The sequence below is a fragment of the Taeniopygia guttata genome, chromosome 1, assembly GCF_048771995.1.
Source record: "Taeniopygia guttata chromosome 1, bTaeGut7.mat, whole genome shotgun sequence".
NCBI classification, from domain to species: Eukaryota; Metazoa; Chordata; class Aves; order Passeriformes; family Estrildidae; genus Taeniopygia; species Taeniopygia guttata.
In genome coordinates this window covers 27,656,530-27,666,849 of record NC_133024.1, presented here as the reverse complement: position 1 = coordinate 27,666,849, position 10,320 = coordinate 27,656,530, and the positions used below count along the sequence as shown (strand labels likewise).

The 10,320-nt window shown below is 42.8% G+C and overlaps 1 protein-coding gene across 5 annotated transcripts in view; it reads right to left on the bottom strand.

Annotated features, from left to right (window-relative positions):
* Positions 1–5,931: 5,931 nt before the first annotated feature.
* CD86 (CD86 molecule) overlaps positions 5,932–10,320 on the bottom strand; it is a 40,158-nt gene continuing 35,769 nt past the window's right edge. For 4 of the 5 annotated variants that reach the window (XM_072925785.1, XM_030266742.4, XM_002197578.7 and 1 more), the window contains 2 exons: positions 8,424–8,564; positions 5,932–7,646 (listed from right to left, as the gene is read on the bottom strand). In XM_072925785.1, the coding sequence (XP_072781886.1) occupies positions 7,627–7,646; positions 8,424–8,564 (161 nt within the window). In that variant the 3' untranslated portion in view covers positions 5,932–7,626. The remainder of the gene's footprint in view (positions 7,647–8,423; positions 8,565–10,320) is intronic. The other variant, XM_030266759.4, reaches the window with a different exon arrangement.

Genomic DNA, 10,320 nt, shown 5'->3' with positions numbered 1-10,320 from the left:
GAACATCAGGAGGAATTTCTTCCCAGAAAGGATGGTTTAAACATTAGAATGGCCTGCCCAGGGAGGTGTGGAGTCACTGTCCCTGAAGGTGTTTAAGGAAAGACTGGATGTGGCACTCAGTGCTCTGGTCTGGTTGTGGTGTTCGCTCAAAGGTTGGACTCAGTGATCCTGGAGGTCTTTTCCGACCTTATTGATTCTGTGATTCCATGCTTCTGGTTACAGGACCTGGCAGGACAAGGTCCTGGGCAGCCCAGTCTGGTCTCATTGCTGACCCCATTGGGAGTATGAGGGGACTGGTGCCCTCCTGGTGGCACCTCCAGCCCTTGGTGCTGTGACCCCACACAACATTGCAAAGGCCCTCCCAGCCCCTCCCAGCCTCTCCCAGCCCCTCCCAGCCCCTCACAGCCTCTCACAGCCTCTCCCAGGCCCTCACAGCCCCTCACAGCCCCTCACAGCCCCTCACAGCCTCTCACAGCCCCTCACAGCCCCTCACAGCCCCTCACAGCCCCTCACAGCCTCTCACAGCCTCTCCCAGGCCCTCACAGCCCCTCACAGCCCCTCACAGCCCCTCACAGCCTCTCACAGCCCCTCACAGCCCCTCACAGCCCCTCACAGCCTCTCACAGCCCCTCACAGCCTCTCACAGCCCCTCACAGCCCCTCACAGCCCTTCACAGCCTCTCACAGCCCCTCACAGCCCCTCACAGCCCCCTCACAGCCCCTCATATTCTCATAGCTCCTCACAGCCCCTCACAGCCCCTCACAGCCCCTCACAGCTCCTCACAGCACCTCACAGCCCCCTCACAGCCCCTCACAGCCCTTCACAGCCCCTCACAGCCCCTCACAGCCTCTCACAGCCCCTCACAGCCCCTCACAGCCCGTCACAGCCCCTCACAGCCCCTCACAGCCCCTCACAGCCCCTCACAGCCCCTCACAGCCCCTCACAGCCCTTCACAGCCTCTCACAGCCCCTCACAGCCTCTCACAGCCCCTCACAGCCTCTCACAGCCCCTCACAGCCTCTTACAGCCTCTCACAGCCCCTCACAGCCCCTCACAGCCCCTCACAGCCCCTCACAGCCTCTCACAGCCTCTCACAGCCCCTCACAGCCCCTCTCAGCCCCTCACATCCCGGAGCCGGCAGGGGGACCTCGCACCTCAGCCCGCGGTGCCGGCGCCACAGCGTCGGTTTTTAAGGAATAAAATCGATGTGTAATTCAAGTGAAATTGATGTGGAACCCAAAGGGTCCCGTGATGTCAGTTCAAGCCGTGCTCCCTGCCTCAGGCAGTCTGAGGGAGAGGGGGGGATGTGGGCAGCCAGGCCTACTCGGGGTCTGTGGGGGCTACTGAAGGGAAAAAGGAAGAGAAAGACAAAGATCCAAGCCCAATGCCCTGACTGGGGACCGTCATCACCAGACATAACTATGTTTTCCTTCTGCGGTGTACAGCCACTGCAGGTGTTTGTGCCGGGCTTTAGAGTGGGCAGATACAGTCAGAGCCCTGAAATTCCTCTGGTGATGGGTGTCTGGGATGTGATGCCCTTGAATCCAGACTTCCACTCACTCTTTGCCAGTGAGAGGAAGCTTAGGAGTGGTAAAACTGATACAAGAAGATAAGTAAGTGCTACGGTTCCTAACTCTGTGTTCTGGGATCAAACGGCCGCTTTGCATCCCTTTAGGGGAAGCTGGGGTTTGATGTTTCAGTGGGTTATGCTGATCAAGTGTTTTTGTATTTTCATTGATAAAACCTTCTATGTTCCTGTAAGTGTTGTTTTTATACACTTTCTGCTCTGGGTGCATACATAATATTGAGGGACTTAACCACTGACCCAATTAAAAAAAACACCTTCTTAAAAGTCTAATTGAATTTCTATAAAGGCTTAGTTCTGCAAAATAGTTTTCACTCCTGAGCACTTCTAGCCTGCTTTCCCATGATTTCAAAGTTCTTAAGCAATAGCTTTGCCTTTTAAGTATAAATTCTAAGTCTGATTAAATTAAAGCAGAAGACGGAATAAGTTGTTACTGAGGAGTTCATTATTTTAAATCATCTTTTCCAATACAGCTGGAAAAAGATGACTGGCCATGTGAGCTGTTGTTATCCCTCAGTATAATTCTGGTAGTTTTCAGCCAATCCAATCCAATCCAATCCAATCCAATCCAATCCAATCCAATCCAATCCAATCCAATCCAATCCAGCCTCAGCTGTGTCAGTCTCCAAACAGTAACTGGACAGTGGATCTTGCACAGTATCTCAGGCACAGAAACAAAAATCGCTGAAGAAAGAAGATCTCGCAGTTTTAAGATCCTTTGCTTCTGGATGTCTGATCTACTGGGAAAGGCTTCTGCCTTGCTCACAATATGCTCTGTTGCCATGGGCAACTTGAGAAATAGAAGCTGTGGTTACTCATAATTCTTTCAAGAAACTATCTAGTGATAAAGGAATAGGATAGGAATAGGATAGCGAGCATATTTTTTTTCCCTTGGCTTTGTCTTGGCTTTTCTTTCCACATAGAATCTCTTGCTAGGTGTCGTAATTTGTTTTCCCCCTTCATATTTTGTTAAATGAATCCCTTTCTATGCTACAGTACAAATGTATTATATGCTGGATCTTTAATATACATTTAAGAATCCTCATTATTCTGACTCTTTCAAATCAACTTCTTTGTCTCCTTTCCATGCAGCAGCACATGCTGACAGATGACAAGTTGGAAAGCAGCTTTGCAGAAATAGTCGTGGTGGACACCAAGCTGAACATAAGTGACAAAGAAAGCTAATGGTATCCTGGACTGGGTTAGGAGGGGTGTTCTTCCCCCACTCAGCACTGGTGAGGCCACACCTGTAGTGCTGTGTCCACTTTTGGGCTCCCCAGTAAGAGTCACTTAGTAGGAAGGATCTGTCACATCTTCCTTCTTTAATCAGTCATTTCAAGTGTTGGAATACTGGACAGATTCATCAGGTACTTTTTCCATTTTCTTCATCACCTGAATAGGTCAAACTCCATAAACTCCACATTATAAACATGCTTTCTAGAGACTTAATAATATTTTGTTTTACTTCTTCTCCAATTCTAATATTTTAACTTTCTAAAAAATATGACTTATGTTTCTGGATATGGTAGTGCATTTAACAGTGCAAGGTAAAAAAGTAAGATCTCTCCATTCCTTCTGTGTCATAATCCCATTTAAAAACCTCTACAAGTTAAATCAAAAGCATGATTCAGAAGAGGGCAGGCAATATACATGGTGCACCAGCTGTGCATATAGGTATGTAACTGCAATCTGAGCTACTCTCAACTCATTGTTCCATTTTTTCCTAGGTCTGTGCCCTTCTGAAATAATAAGCATTGCTTATTAGAAGCATGTGGCTGGCCATAATTTTTTATTATTTTAATGAGGTTATTTTTGGTTTTGTTTTTTGTTTTTTGTTTTGTTTTAAGATACTGACAAAAGATATGCTGGTCTCAATATCAAGAACACACCAAGTTGAGGATAATTTGAGTTTGCATATCTGCCATAAATTTGACAAGTATGTGAGGAGGTATGACACACTAATGTCTGTAAGAATATACTGAATTTCTGGACCTCTGTGCAGAATATTTGCTGGGCAAGCCTTACCCAGCTTTCCTGGAGTCTGTGAAGCAGCTCTGCACTTGATGCATTTGCACTTCCTGTTGCAATCCAGCCTCGTGTATCACTCATCCCCTTCGACTTTCTCAATCCTCATCCATTCCCCATCTTTCTCAACTTTCACCAGCTTTCCTGTCTAATTGTAGGTTTTTTCTTTAAAACCTTCTGGCAGTCCATCCTGAAATCAGAAGACATGTTGCTTAAATCCTTCCCTGTCCCAGCATTATGGTCCTCCTAGTGTAGAAGATTGAAAACCAAGGAGAGATCAGTTATAAATTATGATAGCCTGGCATTCCAGTGTAAAAAGCAACATTTTATATATATATTTTATATATATATATATCTTTGCTTTTTGCCTTCTGAGTTTGGAAACAAGGAAGAAAGATAATTTGAAACCAAAACATAGATTTCTTTAATAGAATTACTGTATTTTTGTGGTTGAGTGTAACCTTTGGTAGCAAACAATTCACCTGAAAGAGGAAAAAGTGCCCTAAGGCATACTTGTCATGGGGTGCTTTGTTAATATCAATCTTCTCAGAAGTAACTGTAGAGTATTCTGGAAATGCAGCACTCCACTGTTCTATCACATGTTAAACACAGGGAAATATTGCTTGTTGCAGTAGCACTGGCTTGGCATGAAGGAATTTTCAGTAAAACTAATTGACTTTCCTCTTCACTAATGACCTGTATGCTGGGAGCAAGTGTACACTCACCAAGTTTAAAGATAATAAAGGACTTGGAGGAGAGGACCCCAGACAGTTGTGTGGCCATCCAGAGGGATCTCAAGAGGCTGGGGAGATGGGCAGAGGAAATCTAAGGAAATCTAAAGTCCTGCACCCTGGTAGGAATAGCCCCCAAAATGCAAAGGTACAGGCTGGGGCAATCCATCCGGAAAGCAGCTGAGCCGAAAAGAACAGGGATGGCCTAGTGGACAAGCTGAAGATGAGGCAGCAGTGCGCCCTCGTGGCAAAGGCGGCCAACAGTGCCTGGGCTGCATCAGGGAAAGCGCTGCCAGCAGGCTGAGGCATGTGGTCCTGCCCCTCTAATCAGCACTGGTGAGGCACCATCTGGAGTCCTGTGTCCAGTTCTGGGCTTCCAAGTATGTGAGAGACATGGACATACTGGAGAGAGTCCAGTGAAGGACTACGAGGATGATTAAACGACTGGAGCATCTCTTGTCTGGGCACAGGCTGAGTACACTGAGGCTGCTCAGCCTGGAGAAAAGAAGCCTCAGAGAGATCTCATGAGTGTGTATAAATGCCCAAAGGGAGGATGCAAAAGAGACTGAGCCAGACTCTTTTCAGTGGTGCCCAAGACAGGCTCAAAGGCAATAGGCACAAATTGAAACATGGGAGGTTCTCTCTGAACACCTTTCAGAAGGAAATCCTTTTTACTGTGAAGGACGACTGAGACCTGAACCAGGTTGCCCAGATGTGCAGTGGAGTCTCCCTCCTTGGAGGTATTCACAAACTGTCTGGACATAGACCCAGGCAACTTGCTTCAGGTGATCTTGCTAAAGCAGGAGGGTTGAGTTGGACACACTCCCTAGATCCATTCCAATCTCAATTTAGTGCTGGTTAATCAGTGAACTTGAAGCAATCTATCACAACTCCAAGTCTGATAACAGAATTTTACATTAGGACATTGGATGTGAATTTGATGCATCTTTGCCATTTCTTTGTTAACATTTCTTTGTTTTCTGAAATTCATAATGTTCTGCCTAAAAATAAAGGAATGGTGGTTTTGACTGAAGCTGTTCCATGCTGTGGTATGTAGTGGATGTACACTCTTTCATGTGCTTGCCACATTGATGGAGTCACTAACTGCCTGAAAGCTGCCAAAGAAAGAAATGAAGTGTGTGAGGCGATAGCCTGGAAATCGGAATGCATTTGTACAGAGGACAAAAACACCAGCACATCAGCCATGCTTTTCCTGTGCCTTGCTACTGTGCTCATTACACCTGCTAGTGCAGAGGATTAATGTTTCAATATACAGAGACAAATTAAGATTTTCCCTGAAGCCCATCTGCTCTTTTTCCCTTAAATCTTTACCTGCAGGAAGAAATTCGACTTGATTTAAGGGAAAGAATAGACGAGGTAGAGAAATTGAGCAGTTAATAGTAGGAGGTTGGCAGCCTAAAGTAGAGGGATAGCAAGGGAGAAAACAAACTACTTCACCAATTAGGAACACATTAAGGATGGAAGGGAGTTTTCAAAGGATAAACCTCACCCACCATGTTACCTTTTCCACTAGTTACAGCTGCTGATGTACGTATCATATATACATATGTATGAATGAACATATGAAACCATTCTCAGTCATTGCAGCAATACCTTTTTTATTAATTTGATTCCAAGATGTAATTCTGGAAATGCTTCCTCCCTGAGAATACCAAATGTTGGTATCCCCTAACATGATGCTTTAATGGAAGGAGAATAAAACCAGCAACACAGAAAAAGACATATGTTTTAATCCATCATTAAATAAGTTTGCTAGAAAGTATAAACTTCTACAAATATTTTAAACCTTTACCTTCTAATAACATTTGAATGATATTAATCTGAATGAAAATATCTGGAATGTTAATGTAATAGCTTAAACTGACTCCCAAATATTTTCGCTAACTCAAAAGGATATGCATTTCCCTCACACACTTGAAAATGGAGTAAAAATTGAGGTGGAATCTAGCAACGCACATCATTTCACAGAAAAGAATATTTCTACCCAACAACTGTAAAGAAGTTATGCCCCCAGACTGCAACTCTGAGCTGAAATTTGTCTTAAGAATATGATGCTAATGTCCCTGCTCTTTCTGAAAGTGTCAGACCTACAAACACAATCAAGATCTCAGAAGAATTTTGTCTCAGTTCTGCTGCATTCTTCCTCCGGAAAGATGTCAGTGCTGTTGAAGAATATAAAGTGCAGAGATCATTCAAGATTGGAGAACTGACACATTTTGAGCACAACAAAGGATCTTTTCTGAAGGATAAAACTCCTTCCTATGGCTGAACATACCACAGTGTATGAATTGCTCTATCATCAGGTCTGAAGTAAAATTAAGAAAGGGAAAACATAGTCAATCAAAAAGGAGCATGACTTATGTAATATTTTTTCATTATCTGCTCAGCATAATTTTGTATGGTTAGATATACACACTTATGATACCTCATGCTATCATTTTCTATCCCTGCATCCATCTGAACAACTCTTACAACTCTCAGTCAGAATACAGGGGAACAAAGCGTGGAGGTACTAACTGTCTGGGTATACTGAGCTTGGATGATATTTAAAAAAATGAAGTTAATCACAAATTATGTTTAAAGCAAGTATTTCCTTTAGATTATTTCTAGTTTCAAATGCTTGATAGGAATTCCACGACCTTTCTCAGAAAGCGTGGATGTGCCCTGAAGTTCTTCTTCCTGATGCTTTACAAGAAAGCTACTGGTACAAAGCCACAGTGGTTCTGCCAAAAGTATTTGTGGCTCATGGTTAGGCAGGAGGCTTGAAACTAAATGACCTTCAAGGTCCCTTCCAACCAAAGTCATTCTACTATTCTATGGTTCTATGATTCTATGATTTATGGGTAATAGCTTACCTCTGATTGTGTTTGCAGTGATGTTTATGATTCACAGATTATGGCTTAACTCTTTCTATTTCTGAGACATTTTGTGACCCATGCAGCTCTGCTTTCTCCATTGACTCTCAGGATTTTACATTGTCACAGTGCATAATAAAAGAACAACAAAAAGGTAGTCATGCAGACAGGCAGAGCATCATATTCACTACAATTTACTACCATTCTGGAGCAACAATAAAAGCAGAGAACACTGGGCAGTAGGTTTCAGCCATCAAACAAATGTGTTGCATGTTGTTCTGTAGGGCTTCTGGAGAGGCTTCTTGTTCTGGCAGAACCTCTAAAAACACAGGACTTCATGCTTTGCTGGGTGCAGACATAGTTCCCAGTCAGCAGCCTGGCTGATGGCTTCAGTTTCAAGCTGGATAGCTTCTAGACTGCTAGACTGACACCTAGAATGGATCAATATGTGATTTACAGAAAAGTGAAAAATAGGAGCTGTAAAGAAGTTGGTAGTAAATGTCCAGTTATCTTAGAATTTGAGAAAATAACAAGGTAGGGCTCAGGACCCTTGGCTGTATAGAGAAACAGGACTGACTGAGAATTGCATTTCCCTCTTGCTACAGGGAAAATAGATTCTGATGTCAACATGATTCAGTGCTGAATAAACCCTGGACTGCTAAGAATTAGTCTCAGAACAAAATAGAGAAATGAAATGCCAAAATCAAAGTCTGTTCCCAGTACAAGATGATTCTTTCAGCCCAGTGTGTGGGCAGCTTGTGGTGGAGTAATGTTCAGCTCCGTGATGACAGAGATCCTTCTGTGAACTTCATGTAAGTTCATCTCATCCCTGCCCCAGCTACTTTCTTATAAGTAGTGATAGGCAAGAAATATTTATATAGTTCAATGATTTTAAGAGCCAAATCTACCTCAAACCCAGAAAAAAGAAGGATGAAACTTTGGAAAAGGTGGTAAGCTGGTGCCATGGCAGTCTCATAGAGCGCAAAAAAGAGGGAGAAGTGGATTCCAGGATGAGACAGGAGAAAGATGCTTTGATTTAGGATGGACTAAGTTGCTACAAGAACTAAATTGTCCTAGGATGTTTAGCTTAAGTCCAACATGAAATCTAGTTTTCTGTCAGCAGCTTGAAAGTAGGTAAAGGGATGATTACTAAGGGTAAAGTCTGTAAGTTGAGGGACAGTGGAGCTAAATGACAAGTAGTAACTTACTCTGGCTGGTAGACAAGATTTTGCTGTTCTTCTTTAATATCACAAAACCCAGAAGAAGTGCAGAAGTGATCAGTACAACCACAGCTATAAGTGGGCCAAAGAAATTTATCTTTGCTTGTTCCATTTCTTTCTCTTGTATCTCTGAATAAGAAAACAGAGAAGATACACACAGCAAAGATTTAATTTGGTGACAATTACTTTAAATGCTCTATCTCAAAGTTACATGAAATAGAAGTTTAGGTCATTGCCTCTGGCATCCTTTTTGCTTTACTAGTATCAATAAATCACTATCCACATTATTTTTTTTCCCCTTTCCAATAACTAGTGAAATTACCTGGCCTTACTGGTCACTTCAACAGCAGTAAAGCAAAGCACTCTTCCTGAGGTTTGGGTAGCATGTGAAAGATCAGCAACTTAATTGGTACAACAGCCTATGAGGCAGCTACTGTGCCAGTGCTGCTCCATGTTACCATGCAAGTTGGAAGATCCTGGAACATGTTACTACATGGTGACTGTTGGAAATGATGGTCAAAGCCTAATGAATGCTGTAAGGGATGTGAAAGTAGCAGGGACTTCAAAGGACTTTCCCTCTATTTCTGGTTTTTGTGTTTTTGAGGTTTTGGTTGGCAGGGTTGGCAGCTGATAGAGCTTCAGTTATTGCCAAACAAAACTTATGTTTGTGTGGAGTTCCTGGTTTCTTACCCACCATCACTGTTTGTCAGGTATCTATTTTCATAAAGCCAGAGAGGAGAGAAGAATTGAAGAGGGAAGAGGAAGATTCAGCATTATAACTAATATAACAATTTCAAGACTAATGAGCAATATACAGAGCTGAACAAACATTAGAAGGCTTCTGGATTGCATTTTAATAGTATTTAAAAGTCTTAGAATGCAAAGACATCAGAGGCAGTTTGTCATATCTGGTGTTGATAACTCTTTAGCTAAATTTATATTAAGGAAACTGCACCGTGCAACTTTTTCAGAACAAGTGGCAAATTTCTTTTACATCTGCAGTAATAAGGTGCATGTTTATACTACCCTGGTAGTCTTTCCTGCAATGCTACCATTCCCTCTTGGCTCCTTGTTCCTGTTAATGGAAGCACAGCTCTCCATCTTCATCATTGTCTAAAGGAGACATGTGCAAGCCAAATGAACCTATGACCAAAGTGGGAATTGTCTTTATTTTGATGTTCATGTGCCGTAGCTTATAAACAAAAACATGTGAAAAGAGCTTTTCCTGGTCCAGAAGATAAATAAAATACTGCTTTAGTTTAAATAAAGGATTAGCCACATGGAACCCTGAGATAATCTGGCAGTAAAGTCATAATGGAACTCAGGTCCCCAGCTTCTTCTTGCAAGAGGTGTCTGAAAAAAGATACAATTTCATAGAAGAAAAATCCCCAGATAGTCATTTTGGAATGTGCACTTAATTCTGACAAATGTTATGAAAACCACCAGGAATGCTTCTAATAATAGTCCAAGTTTCATGGTCTTTACACTTAAACTCAGCACAGTCTATTTTTTGCAGTTTGTGAACCAAATATGGTCCATGGAACCCTTTGGTTTAGCCTTCTGCCTCTTTCTAAGGAATGATTAAGAATAGCAGTGCATGCACTTTAAACCAGCAAAAGATCCTTTTTTTACTATCAAGGTAGTCAAACTCTGGGACAGTTTGCTGAGAGAGGTTGTGGAGTCTTTATCCTGGGAGATGTTTAAAATTCAACTGGATAAAGCGCTGTGCTACCTATTGACCCTACTTTGAGCAGAGTGGTTGAACTAGATCATCTCCAGATGCCTCTTCCAACCTCACCAGTCCTCTGATTCTGCGAAGTGACAACCTCTCCCAACAGCTGTCACCTCCAGAGACCAGTTGCTGCCTGATCCAGCTCCTAGGTTG